General features: G+C 29.9%; 2 protein-coding genes across 2 annotated transcripts; one reads left to right on the top strand and one right to left on the bottom strand.

The window, feature by feature from the left end:
- Window positions 1-1,022: 1,022 nt before the first annotated feature.
- On the bottom strand, window positions 1,023-7,902 carry LOC123295306. The gene is made up of 9 exons (XM_044876601.1): window positions 7,772-7,902; window positions 7,440-7,577; window positions 6,581-6,768; window positions 6,285-6,403; window positions 5,516-5,771; window positions 3,563-3,701; window positions 2,689-2,882; window positions 2,288-2,406; window positions 1,023-1,277 (listed from the first exon to the last, which is right to left on the bottom strand). Exons 2-9 carry the CDS (start codon window positions 7,548-7,550, stop codon window positions 1,048-1,050), a joined length of 1,356 nt encoding a protein of 451 aa, XP_044732536.1. The 5' UTR covers window positions 7,551-7,577; window positions 7,772-7,902; the 3' UTR covers window positions 1,023-1,047.
- On the top strand, window positions 7,654-16,367 carry LOC123295307 (platelet-activating factor acetylhydrolase-like). The gene is made up of 9 exons (XM_044876602.1): window positions 7,654-7,783; window positions 7,930-8,030; window positions 9,302-9,416; window positions 10,518-10,680; window positions 11,424-11,550; window positions 11,620-11,843; window positions 12,687-12,869; window positions 13,455-13,594; window positions 14,836-16,367. Exons 1-9 carry the CDS (start codon window positions 7,735-7,737, stop codon window positions 14,922-14,924), a joined length of 1,191 nt encoding a protein of 396 aa, XP_044732537.1. The 5' UTR covers window positions 7,654-7,734; the 3' UTR covers window positions 14,925-16,367.
- Window positions 16,368-18,631: the final 2,264 nt, after the last annotated feature.

Raw genomic sequence — 18,631 nt, 5'->3', positions numbered from 1 at the left:
GTAGCAATTTTGGGAGTCTGGCTTCAAAAAAAAAACAACAACAAAAAAACATCATAAGAGTTCACTAAAATATCACAGACGTTGAAGTTGCCTATTCCTCTAACTAAGGCAAAAGCTCGAAGCTTTAAGGCGATCATGAAAAAGTAGAAGCGTTTGTTGATTTCCTTAGGTATAGAACATAGGCGTCCTCAAGGGGGGCATGGGAGGAAGCACCTTCTCGTGCTTTATTTGGTTATTTTCAATTACTCCAGTAAACGAAGAGAAAAAAATTGGGATTTAGCTTTGCTCACCCTCTAGATCAAAACTAATATGATGATACGGAATGAAGCATAACGGAATGTGTTATCAAAAAAATCGAATTTTTTACTTTATGACGTCATTAGAATCCAAAAAATTTAATTTTGCTCTATCACATTCAAATTTTATCCAATTTTGATAAACCAAGTATGTAATCCTTCTTAATTTGGGTCATACTTTTCAAATTTACGATCAAAATTTATCTAGTAACAATAAAATTCAAGAATGTGGAGTCTTGGTCCGGAAAAGAAGCACTTTAGTGATGGCTTGCGAAAAACTGACATCACAGTTGAAAATAATGACAAAAAATTAGTGGGTTTCAAAAAAAAAAATTCCAATAATATCGGATCAAATTTGTACGATCTATAGGAAAAGATTTAGAGGGTTTATTCTCGTTCACTGAAGTAAAACTGAAGTCTACCACCTTTCCTGAATACCATTGCCTTTGTTTTTTCAGGATTGATAAACAATTTGTTTGCAATACAATACTTTTTAAAGATGTGCTGATATGATGGAAGCAGTGGGAAAATTAGGTCATACTTACCATACAAATGCAATATCATTGTTTTTACATATGCGTGCAAAATTTTAGCTCAATCGGAAATCGAGAAAAGGATCAAAATTTGATTACAAGCAACGGGCAGGTGAAAATAAATAAAAGCTTGTAAAAAATATATTTCTTGAATCATTTAATCGTTTTTATTAAATTATATTATAAATGCGGTTTTATTAAACATTAAACAAAAAAAATTATTTTTGATTCTGTATGAAACGTTTTTCAAAATCCTTAACCAATTGCATTTCTGAACGATGTGAATCAATAATAAATAGAGGTGTGTGATTTATACTCGATTGTGTTAACCATTTTTCATGAAAATCGTGTAATTGCTGTAGATATTCTAATGGTATATTATCTTCTTCAGGACGTCCGCGTTTTTTGAGACGTTCTAGACATAATGTAGGTGATGATTGAATGTATACTAGAAAATAGATTTAAATTGAAATGCCAAACTGTTTAAGATTATGTGTAAATAAAGGAAGTTTCATCTTAGTCAAATATGCCGCCATTATTAAAAATTTATATAAATATTCTTAAAATAAAGCTATGTCCAAGCAGACAGAGCCGTAACTAGGACGTGGAAATATTAATATCACACGCCACAGACGCAACAGAATTTGAAGCGCGAAAAAAGAATCATATGAAAAGCGAAAATATATATTTTTTTCAAGCCCTGGTGGAAAAAATATTTGAAGGAAGAATAAGAAATTCTGAAAAAGCCTTAAGAACTTTGAATTTCTCAACGTTTTCGGACTAGTCTAATTCAGAGTTATTCAGAGTTCTTAATACTTTTTTAAAGTTTCTAAGACTTTTTCAGAGTTTCCTAAGACTTATTAAGACTTATTATTTTTTCAAATATTTTTTCCACCAGGGAAACTCATTACTTATTTAATTTTACAATATTATATAAATGTCATAATTTGTAGAAACAATTATTAAGGGGAATTCATCGAATATATCTTTTAATGTAAACATGTAAAAATAATTAATATTAATGAAATAAAAGCCGACAGTAAATTAAATATGGTATATGCATGTATATATCAAGGAGCACCGTTGCATTATATTAAAACTTTTATAGTCTCGGTGCATCGGAAATAAATTGCGTGTATATATATACTGGGTGTTTCAGCATATATGGTACATCACGGGTTTTAAGGCGGGTCAATTTAATTTAATTTAGTATTTTCATTGGATATATATATATATATATATATATATATATATATATATATATATATATAAATACAGAACTCTAAAAGATTAATATCGGAAGTCGGGAGAAACTACACGATTGCTGGAGTTTCCCGCTTCAAGCTGAAGGGGTACCGGCCATATATTTTGGAAAGTTATTGTCTCTATCTACAGACTTCAACTTTCAAATCAGGAATATCATAGTAAAGACTTTATTGAAGAGTCTATTCCACTTACCGATATGATCAATATTGACATCGCACCTTTCTATAAGAACATCAAACCAAGCAATTAACGTGTCATATTCAGCTTTTGTTAAATATCCAAATTTATGCGCATGCTCAATGAATACGTATCTAAAATAATTATAGTTTCTTTACTAAATATCCAAAGTAAACTTGTGTCTTATTTATAGATTGAAGCGATTGAGAATGAAATTTAATTTGTAACATACTATTTTCGTTTGAATAACAAATAAAAACAGATGTATAGCTCGATTGACTACGTCTCTAGTTTCCAATAAATAGTACCCAGGGTCAAATCTTGCCTCAGCCAATTGAATTTTTATTTATTTTTATTTTATATATTTTTTACAAAGCGGTTTTAAATAAAATTCCAAAAAATAAATTTTTGTTTACCTATTACTATACAACGAACGTTCCATAACAAAAAGTTTACAATTATTTGTATTATTCAAATTTTGTTTTATATGACTTTGTAAAAATGTTAATTGAACATAACTTCGAAATAAAAAATTCCATCTTTTTAAATCACTATACAAAAGTTTTAATAAATTAAATCCTTCGAGATCACGCCAATTGTCGATTGGTTCCTATATTAATTGTTAGGGGAAAAAATGTTAGTTACATTACTTTAGTGACACCTTATTGGATTTTAATACTAAGGAAGACTCTATCTAGCGATTGAAAAAAGATAGTAGTTTGCAACGCCCATAGATACATAATATTAAACGGAAATGTTTATTTAAAATCTTGAAAACCATACACACATACCACACACATATAAAAGAGTACAGCACATTATAATGTATAATCAAGTAGGTATCTTTTGCCTTTTAATTCAATGAAAAAATCAGCTGAGTTGTTTAAGTATAGTTTACATTTTTTTTTACTTGTGGCGCTGATTTCTTAGCAATAAAATCGAATAGCCAAGTTCAAAAAACATGCTCATATAATCGCTGGACCCTGGTCAAGTACGCAGTGGAAAGAGGGGTCTGAATATCTTGTACATTTTAATTTCATCAAATTCTGAAAAAAATTGGTTTTACGGCCAAACTATCTTAAAAAATTTAATGAATTAATAATTTTAATAATATTACAAATTGCGTTTTTAATAATCGTCAGGGAAAAATAAAAAAAATCAACATTCCCCGTATGAGTGCTCAAATAAATCAAATAATTAATGATTAGGTAATTTGTAAAAACAAAAACTGAAACTCAAACAATAAAAGAAAATAATAATAATAATAATGAAATGTCCAAGCAAACTCACCTGAATACATTCAATCAAACTATTATCTTGTAAATTTTGTAAAAGAATTGATTTTCCAGATGATAAATTACCTTCAACGCATATTTGTTGATAATTTTTCATTGGTTTTGTTAATACTGGATACGTTTTTTCTACATATCTTAAATAAAACATGTTAAAAATTTTGTTATCGAAACAAAACTGTTATGTATTTCAAATTATAGATATTTCAGTGCAAGCTTTTTTGTAGGATGAAGCTGTATCTGAACGAAAATCTAAGCTAAAACCTATGCCAATTTTAAAATTTTTCATGACAAATTAAGTATTAGCTACCGCCACTTGTTGAACATAGCCTTGGTGGAACCTTTTCTAAAATTGGATGAAATAATTATTGGAAGGTTGAAAACAAAAATAGATGTGTGTACTAATGTACGCGCGTGAGAAGTTGAAATTCTTCGGTAATAACAAATTTAATAATTTATAAATAATATAAACAAATAATCTCATGTATTGAGTCATGATACAGTCACTATATATAGTAAATTGTAATTTCGATTATATAACAGGTTGGCTGATAAGTCCCCGGTCTGACACATAAATGGCGTCGCTAGTATTAAATGCATATTATTTTTATATAGTACCAACCTTCAAATGATTCGTGTCAAAATTTGACGTCTGTAAGTCAATTAGTTTGTGAGATAGAGCGTCTTTTGTGAAGCAACTTTTGTTATTGTGAAAAAAATGGAAAAAAAGGAATTTCGTGTTTTGATAAAATACTGTTTTCTGAAGGGAAAAAATACAGTGGAAGCAAAAACTTGGCTTGATAATGAGTTTCCGGACTCTGTATTTTTTCCCTTCAGAAAACAGTATTTTATCAAAACACGAAATTCCATTTTTTCCATTTTTTTCACAATAACAAAAGTTGCTTCACAAAAGACGCTCTATCTCACAAACTAATTGACTTACAGACGTCAAATTTTGACACGAATCATTTGAAGGTTGGTACTATATAAAAATAATATGCATTTAATACTAGCGACGCCATTTATGTGTCAGACCGGGGACTTATCAGCCAACCTATTAAGCTTATCTATTGCGTTCATAGATAGCATTTAATCTGTCAACTATCTATCCTTGTCTTTTGTGAGTAACATTTCGTTTATGGTGTTAAAAAATTGTACCTAACTTCAACATGTACTTTCGTGCCACCCTGTGCGCGCGTATTAACGTGCCTAAAGAAGTACAAACTTCAAAAATCCGTAAGCAGGAAAATCGATAATTGATAAGGAGGGCTGGAAAATTGATATATCAAAAGACACATCCTTGAAAAAATCCAACCTGGGAGACCCTCATTCTTGATACTAACCCCATCTACATAAAAATTTTGAACTATCTAGCTAAATTGCTATGCTGAAGTTCAAAGCCATAACTCTTCTCCACTCTCGGAATCACCTCCAAATTTTGCAAGTATCACTCCGCTTTTAAAACATTAATCCGCCTTACATAAAACCCTACATATCGAATTTCAGCTTATTTAAACAAAAGGAGCGGTTGGAGAAACCTAAACGTTCGGAGATAAAATATATATCAGACATGTCCAAAAAACCATAAATCATGGTCTTGTAAAGTGGCCTTGTAACGAATTTATCAAACATATAGGTCCCCAATTATTTTCAGTTGCATCGAGTCGGATTTTCTTCCGATCATTTTCGTATATTTTTTTTTTTTTATTCAAACGTGGGGGAAAAGTTTTTTATATAAAAAAAAAAACGGCGCACGGCCGTGTCTAGAATGGAGGAATAAAATCACTCCTTGAAAGTCATAGTGAACGCAAGCGAGAGGAAAAAACTGCTTGCATTAAAATTTTATCATTATACATTTCCTTTTTTTACTATTTGGTCATATGAAAGCTTAATTGCATTTCTGAACCAGCTTAAGCACTAATATATCTATTTATTCGAATAGAAAATTTACTTGATATTTGATGGATATATTTTTTCACCTAAAATATATTCCTTATATTTCTCATAATCGAGTACTAATTCATTTATATCTTTTTCGGCATCTAATACTAGAACAGGCGCACATGGCTCTGATTCAGGTGATATTAACCATCGATCATGGATTTCATGCACGTCTTGTAGATATTTTAAACTAACGTTGGTCTCTTCAGTGCGATTTCTTATCTTTAAGCGATGAAAGCAGGTCTCGGGACTACATCGAACATATACTATAAAATTAACTTAATTTTTATTGTTTGTTGATTAAAAGTGAATATCACTTAATCGTCTAATTCTTAATCGACAATGCTGCCATATTATTTCACGGTTATAAATTAAGAATGAAGATGTCATCTAATAAAAGAGGTTTTGAATTAATATTTAACGTACACGAAATCTATGCCCATTACGCATTTCGAAACCGAAATTGTGATCTGTAAACTAGGGTATAAAGAGTATTTATTTGATTGGCTTGTATCTACTCAGCCCAGAAAATCTAGACACAATACTTTTCTTTCCACAATAGAGAAGTTGCATCTTTTGCAATTTTTTGTTAAAAATTATTAGGTAAGGTAATTTTACAATTATACAGTGTTTTTATGAATTCTGTGCTTGTTCGAGCTTTAGAAAATTTATTCTGATTGTGGTTCGAAAATCGATCCTTTTCTCAGCTATTGTCGATTGAGAACACGAATTAAGTCAATAATTTTAATAAATTACAAATAACCAACGTAAAAATTTACCTATTAAGTCAACTGAAATATCTTCAAGTTCATTTAAGGTTTCATACCATTTTGTGTTCACTAAGAACTCAGGATGTGTTAAATAACCTTGCTCAAATGCCATTTTCCCAAAACAAAATCTAACGATATATAAATTAAAATTGGAACCTTTAAATATTTATCTATAGATGTCTATAATAAATCTAAATGTAACAATTCAATTGCTGATGGCAATCTAGTTTTAATATAGACATCGATGACATCATATAAGCCACATCACAGACTTTATAAGTCCATAGTATTTTATTAATTATTACCTGTTACTTTGTAGTGTTCTTTCAAAAATTTGAACATTTTTATTCAAATTCGTTGGTTTTGATGTTTGAATTTTAAATCGCGATAATTGTACAAAATTTTGAAATAAAAAATTCCATTTTTTTATATCCGTATATAATAATTCTAATAAATTATTCCCCTTAAAATTCGTCCAAGTTGAAATAGGTTCCTATTTTTAAAAAAAATTTAAGGCATGTCATATTTTCTTCACATTAATGTATAAGGATGAAGAAATACTTAAGCGCATTTATCAAAATTATTCCTAATTTATCACTCAATTTTATTGAAAACTTGATTATAATTTTATTTGTATCATTTGGAAAAAACCAAATTTTAAAAATGCTCTTCAAAATTATTTTATTTTTTTGATGCAAGATACAACTACGTTTAGAAATTCCTAATAGCACTAGCACATCTGGGTGAAACTCAATTAGATAAAGCCAATAAAAAATATTTAATTTGGAAATTTTTTAAAGTTTTTGAAAGCATTCAAGTGGCACTTAAATGTTACAGCTAGGAAAAAAGAAAATATCTACTTTTATACGACGGAATGCTAGATTATTAAATCCTGACACACCTTTCTTTTTTTGTGAACTGTTGGAAAATTGTTTATGCAACTTTTTTCGTATGCGCACCTATATTGTACCTAAACATAGCTCCTAATTTTCAGCTAATCCAAATTCAATATCTACATAATTTTATGGGTCTAAATTATACGACGACTCGAGTTATAAACAAAGACGCTAACAATAATATAATATTAGTCTCTTCAAAGATTTTTCTCCCCAAGTAATTTTGTTAAATACATTCGAGTAATACTAAAAATATAATTATTCGTACCGTATAAGTATCAATGTTTGAATATCTTTTAAAATATTCAAGAAACGAACTTTTTCCAGCACTAATATTTCCTTCCACAGCCACTCGAAATGGCCTTTTTAAGCCAGCCATAACAAACTATAATAATATTTCTTTAATCTAAAATTAAAAATTCCCGCCATTAGTTACGTCATTACATTTAAAAATGATACAGCAAATTTCTCCAGCAGCCAATGGTAGAAATATAACCTAATTTAGCGTAAACGTTCTACATAAAATGTCAATAGAAGAATATTTATAGTGTAACCGAAAAAAAATGTTGTTCTTTAAGAAAAATTATCGTTCACACTTACCTTTCGATTCAGGTTTGTTTAAATTGATATAAATCTTCTCAGTAATTCTTGGAAACGGTTTTTCAACTAGTTTTTCATTTGTTTATTTGAAAACTGTGTCATGTAAATTAGTACTATAAAAATGACATTTATTTGTTTTTTTTTTTTTTTGTTATTAGGGAAGTACATTCCAGGAATTTTAGATGTGATGACTGAGTATGATAAAAAAGGAATCTTCGTTCGCTTATATTACCCAACAGAACTTAAAGGGAATATTGAGGTACATTTGTATTGGGTGATTGGTGAAACATGGTACAGCAAATTATTTATTTTGAGGTCTTTTTATTTAATGACATACTTTTTTTTTGAATTTTTGACCTTATTCTAACTGAATGATATCTTTTAAATTTTTAACTGTGTTTTTAATCTTTCTTTTCTTCGTTAATTGGATTAATTTCTTTTAATTTTGTGGTTTCATGAAAAATTGCATATATGATTGATTATAACTGTTTTATTAATTTTCAGTTTGGGAAATTTGTTTTTATTTCTGTGGGAGTATCAAAAACAAATCGTATTTCGTATAAAGTATTGTAGATATCTTCAAATTCTATAGAATTTATGGATTTATTTCAAGTCAGGTGAAATCATCTTGCCTTTTAGAGCATCTTATCTGAAAATTTAAGGCTATTAGAGCCCAGAGGATGTAGTATTACATTCTTTTTTTATTATTAAATATACTCACTGAGTTTACCACCCTAATTAAGACTTAAAATAATAATCATACGTTCATCGAAGGATTATTTCGTCATTTTTGTTAACTGGGATGTTTTTATTTGTCATAAACCTTTTCATTTCAATTACGATTCATTATTGTTTCGGACAGACAGTAATAAGTTTGACAAAGATACCAGATATTTGTTACTCATTAGTTTTTTAACAAACTGTCCGAAACAAAAGATAATCACTTTTTAAAATGAAAAACTATACACTAGTAGAGAACACCAAAATGGCGACAAAATTAAAAATAACATCGAAAATGGAACACCCTTTAATAGAATAATAGTAAAATAGATCATCACTTAACAAAACATGTTTAAAGTAGTTCGACCTCACATGCCTAGTCAAGTTAAGAATTAATTTATATTCATTGAATTTAAATCTATGTTACGAATAAAACTAATATTTGTATCACGTAAATGTTATTTGATGCTTTAAAAATATCGTAAAAGATAAAATTTATACGCCAATTTGACTGTGTTTATTGTGATCAAGGGACTTTGAACTATCATTTACCGCAAAAAATGAACATTTTTAAAATGGATTTTGTAACAATTTTTTTAATGTTTGTATATCGATACCAAAATTCAATGTTGTTGATACTCCCGTCAATTATGGCATTATTTTTAACCAAAAAATTGATAACATAATAAAGTAAGTTTTCTTGCGTTGGCTAATTTTCTACGTTTTTGTTGTAGCACGTTTCTTTAAATCACCTTTTTTTTTATTCTCTTGTTTAAATATATCTTGTTAATCTATTTTCCCCGAATATAGGAATATTGGGATAAATGGGTTCCATGGATTCCTGGTTACCATTACGTACGAGGATTTTCACAAGTTGTCATGATATGGATTATAGTTGTACGATTCGTTATGTGGTTATATTCTGGTTTGTAATTCGAAAATATTTGAAATTTTTTTTTAAATGACCTCGTTCAATTTTCGTTTGTCTTTCCTCAATAAATTGAGACATTTAGTGCACATATTAAAGTCTCAATCACAGGCGGATGAAATGTCGAAAGCGTCCTAGGCAAACACCTCATTGGCGTTTCTCTAGCGTCCATGTATTATACATTTTAACTAGTATTTATACAGGGTGGACCACCTTAATCTATAATGGCTAATAGCCCGTTTTTTTAGTTAACCAATCTAAAAATAACTTAAACAAAAGTTGCAGAGTTTGATGGGGGGCATCACGTTCTGATATTAGACTGGACCTAATTCCTCGGGTTTCTTTAATAGCCAATTTAAATCCTCATAAAGAAACTAACATTTTCCATCTAAATAATTTCTTCGAAAATTGTCAGCATTCCTAAGAAACGCGACTTAAACATATGTCATTATTGCATTTAATCGAAAGAAAACACGCTAACTACGGAAAAATGCTTTAGCCAAAAGTTGGCAAAGACATTCGGCGTACATTCGCCTGTCTTTTTGGTGGCTTTGACCTACGATTATCTATAAACTTTAATCGTATTTTCTTTCGATTAAATGCAAAAATGACATATTTTTAAATCGCACTTCCTACGAAAGCTAACGTTTTCATCATTCGTATAAATTAGTTAATCGTAATTACTCTTATTGTAAATATTACTCGTTGCTAATTTGGTGGCGGGCTGCACATTGATTTTGTTCATATACCTACAATTTATACTGTTCTAAGTATCTGTCAAATTGTGAGGTCAGTGATCGAGTAACCGACAAAGGAACGTTGCATAATTATGGCAATTAATTAAGTTAATTATTTAATTATGTTGATTAATTATTTAAAAAAATTACATGTAATATCGATAAATGAATGGAATTTTCCGTCATACAATGTTCTGATAAGCAAACATATATCGGTCGAACAACCGTGTTAATCTATGTTGTTGGTGCCTTGTTTTCATTATACCATTAAAGATTGAATAAGGTCGAAAATTGAACAAAATCAAAAACATTGAATGTCTATAGTCTGCTTTATGTATTATTAATAAAAATTATTTTGAAGGTGTTATTCATATTCCTGCGGTTAATGGTGGAAAACCAAAACAAAATGGTAAAATGAAATGTATAATTTTATCGCATGGTTTAGGCGGTTCAAGGTTTTTTTATAGCACAATATGTGCAGATTTAGCATCAAGAGGTTTTCTAGTCGCTGCAATTGAACATAGGTAAGAGTGATTTTTCCCCATAAATTTGCTTCTATTAAAAATAAGCAAAAAATTTATAAATCGAACCCTAACCAGCAATTATCGTATTGAACTAGCTTAAAATCCCCCCATATTCGGATTGGTCAAAAAAGTATTTTGCAACACGACTTTAATCATAGCAAATCATTTGAAAGAATACAGAATAATTCCTAATAAGTTTCGACTTCTTGTTCTAGCCCGAAACTTGTGGAAAATTCCTGAGTATTCTTTCTGGGTGCAGTGTTGTAATGCCAATTTGAAAGATTCGTCGTCACATTTAGTTGGTTAAGACAATAAGAAAACGGGCAATAAATTAAAAGTTTATCGCAACAAAAATCTTTTATAGTTGCGTTAGTATAGTTGTAACACTAGGAAAGAGAAAATAGTATTGATAGAGACTCAGATAGTATGACCAGCCCAGTACTGGTTAAGAAGTCCACTGAAGAAGTTTTAATAAGTTTTGCAGTTATTTGATTAAACTTAAACAGTTTAGTTAGGGCCCCAGTTTTTTTACACCAGGGCCTTTGAATACCTAGCTACGCCTCTGGTCAATGGGGTCCATAGAAGTTATTGTACGGGGTTAAGACTATCCCGGAAATCGCTCACAAAAAGTTTTTCGAAGACGAAAAAGAACCCACTCTATAAAAACCTTTATAAAATTCATTCCTGAATTTATAATATTTGAAATTTTGAGAATTCAAATCTATAATTTTTGTTTGTTTTAGAGATGAATCCTGTTGTAGTACTTATTATTATAGTAGTGAAGATGATGCCAAACGTGGAAAACGTACTTTTATCGAATATGCACGTATTAATTTCGGAGAAAATCATTTACCAGCCAGAATGCGTCAAGTGAGTGTTAAAACGATGAATGAGTGAGTAAAAAACAGTAAATTTTATCAAATTTGTTTTTTCTTTCAGGTTAAATACCGGAGTGAAGAATGCATAAAATTGATAAATTTAATTTATGCGATAAATGAAGGTCGAGCACCCCGAAATGTTTTAGAAGATGTACAAAATGAACGTACAGAAACAAGTCTTGAAGCGTTTCATAATTGTTTGGATCTATCAGATATAACGATGATGGGTCATTCATTTGGGGGTGCTACTTCATTATTAACACTTGCTAGTGATGTTCGACTCAAGTAAGTTGAAATTTTCTAAATTTTTCTTTTTTTTTCCCTTTCTGACAAATTAGCTTCCCGAATAAGCTGCTCGAGCTTTCTTTTTTACAAAACCCTATTGCTAATTATTAAGATTTATATCAATTTCTGATTGCTATACTATCAACTTATCGCTTCAAAACCGCTGCGCCGGTATCTTGTACCGTTAGAAATGTACTTAAATATTCTGATTTAGAGTCATAAAAGCACATTATTGTTTTATTATATTAAAATTAAAAGTCGTAATTTTTAATCTGTACAACATGTGACCTAAAACACAAGCCAATGACATATAGGCAAAAATAATATGCATTAATTACTAATTTGTTAGTAATTGTAAGTTATGTTACCATCAAATTTATTTATATAATAATTACATACACGACTGTTGTTTTTACCAATATAACTTCACACAAAATGGCTGACAGCGTTTTTGCGAGAATAAAAAAAATTTAACATTAAATTTCATTTTTAAATTTCACGGTTGTATATTTATTTTGCCAAAATATATTTTTTTGTGACTTTTGTGAACTTAGTAGAATACCCTATTTAAATGCACAAAATCATTACAAATTTCGTACACGGTTACGGAGATTTAGGTCGAAACGTTTTTTCTCAAAATGGCGGCACTTTGTAAGAATTTCAACCTATTTAAATAAGGATATTATTTTCTCGATGTCTGTTTTTGCTACCTTATACTTATACGCTAAGAAAGCGTTTCAAAATAACGGAACGGCTGAATTTCCAGAGCTGGCAATCACAGCAATTGTCTTTCAACTTTCTAACTGTAATTTTATTAATTTATGTAAATTTTGTGGATTTCAGGCAAGGTATATTACTTGATCCATGGATGTTTCCAATTAAAGATGAAACACCAATTTTTGAGAAGTTACATCAACCATTACTATTTATAAATACACAAACGTTCCATATAGCCAGTAATGTGAATGCCATGGAGAAGTTATTAGTAAAAACTGATCTATCAGATCGACAAATGTATACTTTATTGTAAGTATTTTTTGACAAGAGGTAGGTTATCCTTACAGGCGCGAGGTTACCAAGGGGCGTAAAAGTGTAAATATGTACAGTTATTCGAATGTATGACAGTCTAATTCATATAATTTCTGCAGAAAGGGAACATTTTAATACAAATGAACAGCAAGCCTTGGAACTTTCAACAGTCAAAGATATGAAAGGGGCTCAAAGAAGATACGGAAGAGAAAGCTCACAGCAGTGGAATCTGACGAAAATATTACTTTTTTCATTATTTGGTCGGGAAACATTCAGAGTGACAGTGTATCTAGTTAATATATAAAGGCTTCTGGTTGAATTTCAAAACAGGCGAAAATTGTACATCAATTTTTACAGTAAATGAATTAATGAAGTAAACTTTGACATCCCGAGCAAACCAAAAAACCAAAACGATTTCACAGGTTCTAAGAAATAAAGAACTTGAAACTGAAGAAATAAAAAGAACCTTTAAACTGCCTACGGTCACAAAATTTCTTAATCCGCCTATGATTTTTGATATCTGCTTTCTTTTTACTCTCTAAATCTTAGATCTTTACGTCATGAAACATTAATTGTTTTCAGACATACAACCCATGAGAGTCAATGTGATTCGCCATTTGTTTGGGGATATTGGCTAAATTGGTTTATGAAAAAGCTGAATCCATTAACTGCCATTAAAATCAATAATTGTTTAATTTTACGTTTTTTGCATAAACATGTCGGTAAGTATATAAATCCTAGAAAATACACTCACCGGCACGCAATTGCATATTGTCGAATGTACTGTATACGGTCAAAATCCGATCATTTTCTATGGAGATACTAGTGCAGTATGTGCGACGCAAAATACTTCAGTATTAAAAAAAATTAACACGTCCATTTTTTCAACTTGATAAAAAATTGGAAAGGTGCGTAAAAATAATTTTACGCCAAAAAAGGCGGAAAAAGCATTTTAGTAAAGAAAACAAAAAGTAGAGGGCTGTAGAAAATGAGATTTGCTAAATCAAATTCGATGGAAACTTTAAGAGAAAACAAAGTATAAAATCATGTTTATCTCTCTTTATTTTCTCGTCTTGTATGACTCGCAGGAAAATCGTTCGGGCTCAAATTGAAGCTTTTAATTTTATCTTTTTATAAATAAGTTTTGTTGCAAAATAATTTAAAGTTTCGCACAAATTGCAAAAATGCAAAAATATTTGCTTCGGCAATTTAATAAAAAGAAGCATTTTCTTCGATAAGATTTGCTCTACAACCTCTGCATAATTATTAATCTCGTTGATGCATGATGGAACCGTGATAACGAAAAGCAAAACGGGAATTTAAAAATAAATTTCCGTTTATCTTTGTGTTTTCACGGTTTCATCATGAATCTACGAGATTAATATTTATGCAGAGGTTTTACAAAATGATATCATTAAAAGCTACAATTTGAGCCGTCTACGTCTTTGCCCGAACGGATTTTAATATGAAAATTCTCAGCCTGTGCTATACAGGTTTCTGACATTACGTCAATTTTTTTTTATAATTCTGTGCCGGTGAGTAAACAATTTTAGCAGGGATTGTCCTTATGGTTAAGGTATTTCTATCGGAGTGAGAGAGAATATCTTAGAAAGAGGGAATATATAGTTTTCTAAATAGTATTTGTATTAGTGCAGTATAACTGTCAACGCTACAACGAATACTCTCATATCTTACTCATCTGTGCACACATGGTCGCAGCACATAGGTAGATTGAACATTGATGCAGCTTTTAAACGGACAACTTTGAAAGTTTAGAGCATCTAACAGAGGCAGTTAATGCTTCTACAATTGTTTTACAACTTATTACGTCGTTGAAAACTACCTCTTTGCACAATTTCGTGCAAAAATACTTTTAGTCTCATGTCGTTAGAAATACCTTAACATCAACTACTTCTACTAGTGATTTTAAAATAATTTAATCATATATTTTATTCGTATGTAGGTTTTCCTAGTGATATTAAAACAATTGAAGATTATCTATCATCCCAATCACCAAATGTTGTTGAAGGTCTTACAAAACCATGGTCTTGATCTTTAATGTCATTTTTAATAGTTGAAGTGTTTAATTATTATATAAAGGATACTTATTATATTCCCTAATAACTTTATGGGTGTTTTATTATTATTATTATAGGACTGGGATTGTGCGTAATATTTGACAGTCATTTCACAGCGACTGGTTTTTAGAGGTCTATTGTACAGAACCTGGCCAGCAACTATAGTTAGCCAGAAATACTCGATTGATTTCTATTTTTTTCCTTTCGCATGCAGTAGGTTGAAACTTATCGAATAAAATTAAGATAAAGCTATATTCTAGGATATGGCGGGTAAAAAAATCCACGAACCCTAACTTTCAGTAGTAAATAAACTCCTGAGTCGTTGTGGAGTATTTTCTCTCAGAGGAAATATATATGGCAGAACGACCATTTTCGAGAGAGAAGCGGTGTCTGCCAGTATTACACAATACTGGAAAACATTTCCTACACTCCTCTTCCCCCCGAAACTACCCCCAATTAGTAAAAGTGGTTCGTTTGCTACGGGGCGGGGAGAAATATGTGCCACTTCGGATAACGTTTGCAAGCGGTAGAAATTTTTTTAGTTGAATTCTCCCATGTTTATTTCAAATTACCGTCATACTGCCATTTTGCGGTGTGTGGCACTATTTTTCCATAAAAGTACATGTTTTATCCGGCTAGGATTCACTTTTTCCGGTTTACTTCAATCCCACCCCACTCCGAAACCGCCATTAGGGTTTATTTTTACGTCCCATATCCTAAAATACTAATTTGCATTATATGATTTTTAAGAATTACCATAATGGATTAGGGTGTTTCTTGTCTTATTAATTAGAACGAATACGGGGTGAACTAAATTTATTCAAACTAATTTAAAACACTTAATATTTCAAAATTACTATAGAATTGAAATTTAATTTTCAATCGTTTCGTGTATAAATGTAAAGCTGAGTCATACTTGTGTTTAAATATAACCTTGAGATAAAAGCTTCTCAAATTTCCAGTTATTATGAACCCAACTGTCAAATAATACGCCTTTACCTGCAGACCTATTTTCTTATTAATATTAATTTAATTTTTATTTTTATATTTTGTCTTTATATTCTGTTTTTGGTTGTTAAAAATTTTATTGTTAAAAAATATTTTTGTTAATTTATTTTATAAATTTTATCTCGTTATTCATATATGGTGTGGTACCTTAGCTGTAAATACGATGTCATACGGAAAAATAGACATGAAACTTGTATATTTTCCGGGAAATAGTCACATGCATTTTAAATTTCAGGCCACATACTTGCCAAATTTCATGTCACATGTTTGTTAAATTTCTAGGTATAGAAAGCATCGGTCGTACTTTCAGCTAAGGAATCGTAGGTATTTAATTGAAATGTCGACACTAAAATGCTCAACTCTGTACTTAAAAGTGTTTGTTGTTTAATAAAAACAAAATGTGATTCTATATGCTTTTATTTTTGTTTTTTAATTGACTAATCAATAAATTGCGCTTATAATTTCTGTGCGCTAAGGGCGTGCAAGACGTCCACAGCTATATTTAGATATACATATTCATTTTCATTATCGCCCACAGTTATCTATCTCGAGTTTCGATGTATTTAAAATACAAAATATTTTTGTAATTCAGAAGTGGCACTTCGTATTTATTTATCGATGATGGTAGCTAATTGCAGTAGGGAAATATCATTTTCAAAACTAAAGATTATAAAGAACAAATTGCGAAGGTCGATGACGAAAGAACGTTTGTCGAATCTCATGCTTCTCAGTTTGGAAAGCGATATTCTCCGCGATATATATTTTGATAATCAGAATTAATAAACGATTGTCAGCTGTGTGCAAATATAATACAAGAATAAACTTTTTCATAATATGCTTTGCGTAATCATATTATTTTACTTGAGTTTACTCCACTATATACGGAAAAATTTTAGGGTTCTCCACTAAATTTTGGCCCTGTCCTTGACTGCACTATTTCTATTTAAAAATGGCAATAGTTGTTGTTCAATAGGGCTTTTCATTTACAAAATGATTCTTTTTTGTTTCGGACTGTTTTCAATCAAGTAAAGGCATATCTTATATCTTCTTTCCTTGTCAAAAAGCGCTGCTTGAAAAAGATAAAATACATTTAACTTTCTTAGGTTGAATAGTTTTTTGACAACTGTCCGAAACAAAAGCAAATCGATAAAAAGGTCTATATAGAGCTTTTCATTATAAAATTACGATTCACTTTTGTTTCGTACACACTGATTAATAACCAATGTGATAAAATGAATAACAAATATCTTCTATTATAGTCTTCTATAGTAACTTATTAGTTATTACTGTCTGTACGAAAAAACAAAGTTTGCGCTTGCGCTTAAGACATGATGAAAAGCCCCATTGATTTATAATTGATTCAAGTTTAAAGTTGCAAAAGTCTCAAAATTTTTACTGAAAACTATTTCTCTAATAAAAGAAAAAACAATTAAACAATGATTTATTCACATTAATCAATATGTCAATTACAGTAAAAACAAAACAAAATATTAATATTTCACAAGCTTAAAATGTTTTATAGAGAAGAAAATTCTCAATAAAAACAATCATACTTATGTAAATTTCCTTTTTTCCATCCTAGTTTGAAAAAAATCTACACCACAAGAATTTTAAAGTTTAGCCATGGAATATGACGTAATTCAATTAAAAAAACAATTGTTTCCAAATATTTCAGGTACGTAGAGCACATTACAGTATTTTTTGAAACCAGGAAGGGGAAATCAACATTAAATATGTTAATCTATGGTAGATTAATTTATAATTTTTAATTAACATATTTTTAAGGAAAAAGTAATTATTAGCTTTTTACAAAACATTTACGGTTTTTTAACCCTCAAATGTTTTGTAAAATCAATTAATTTTTTTTCTTTTTCGAGATTTTTGAATGTTTTTTCAATAATTGAATTATTGATGATCCTGAGGCCTTACTAATTGAGCTTTTACTATCTTGTTTGTGGGTACTTTCTTTTGACTTTCTCTTAAATAAGGAATTAAATATTTTTGTATTTGCACCAGCTTCTACTATTTTATGTAAGAAAAATTGATTTGAAGTATCTCCCTCTTTTGTCTTTTCCGTTATAATTTTAGTGTTGTTTTTATCCTGTTGTAAAGAGGAAAAATTTATAGGTTCATAACCGGAATTTTTTTTATCTTTAGAGTTATTATCATCGCCTATATGTTGTTTTATCTTTCGCACACAATCTAACACGTTTATGGTGCTTTTTTCATCAACAGAAGAAGAAAGAGAGTCTTCCGTTGGTTTCATAAAGAATTGTTGGCTTGTTACAATCTGAGTTTTATTTTCATTTTGTCCCTGTAATGAATTCTTAGTTTTTGATGATATTTTTTTTTCAAGATATTCCTTTGAATATTTGGGTAAATCAAGTATTTTATCGCCAGTAACAGAATTCAAACTTTTGTTTTCCAATTTTTGTTTAACTAAATTTAAGTCAACTGTTTGATCCTTTTTAATTATGTCAGAATGCCTACGTTTTGCGCGATCTTTGGGGCTTTTAGAACGTGTTCTATGGTCAATAGTTTGATCCATTTTAATTATGTTTGTATCCTTTCGATTTACGTGATCTTTGGGATTTTTTGAACGTTTTTTTGAATCTACTATTTGATCTTTTTTATTTATGTTTGTATGCTTACGATTTTCTCGATCTTTAGGAC

The sequence above is a fragment of the Chrysoperla carnea genome, chromosome 3 (assembly GCF_905475395.1).
Source record: "Chrysoperla carnea chromosome 3, inChrCarn1.1, whole genome shotgun sequence".
In the NCBI taxonomy this organism is placed as follows: domain Eukaryota; kingdom Metazoa; phylum Arthropoda; class Insecta; order Neuroptera; family Chrysopidae; genus Chrysoperla; species Chrysoperla carnea.
Note: the sequence above shows the minus strand (reverse complement) of the source record. Positions and strands in the feature narration are given on the sequence as shown.

Coding starts and splice junctions, on each gene's coding strand:
- LOC123295306 (XM_044876601.1), bottom strand. CDS start 7,550: ATGGCTGGCTTAAAAAGGCCATTTCGAGTGGCTGTGGAAGGAAATATT. Junction 6,404..6,580: donor AGAACACTACAAAGTAACAG/GTAATAATTAAT, acceptor ATATATCGTTAG/ATTTTGTTTTGGGAAAATGG. Junction 2,883..3,562: donor GTTTGATTGAATGTATTCAG/GTGAGTTTGCTT, acceptor CAATTAATATAG/GAACCAATCGACAATTGGCG.
- LOC123295307 (XM_044876602.1), top strand. CDS start 7,735: ATGTTGTTCTTTAAGAAAAATTATCGTTCACACTTACCTTTCGATTCA. Junction 11,844..12,686: donor GCTAGTGATGTTCGACTCAA/GTAAGTTGAAAT, acceptor TGTGGATTTCAG/GCAAGGTATATTACTTGATC. Junction 13,595..14,835: donor TTTTTTGCATAAACATGTCG/GTAAGTATATAA, acceptor ATTCGTATGTAG/GTTTTCCTAGTGATATTAAA.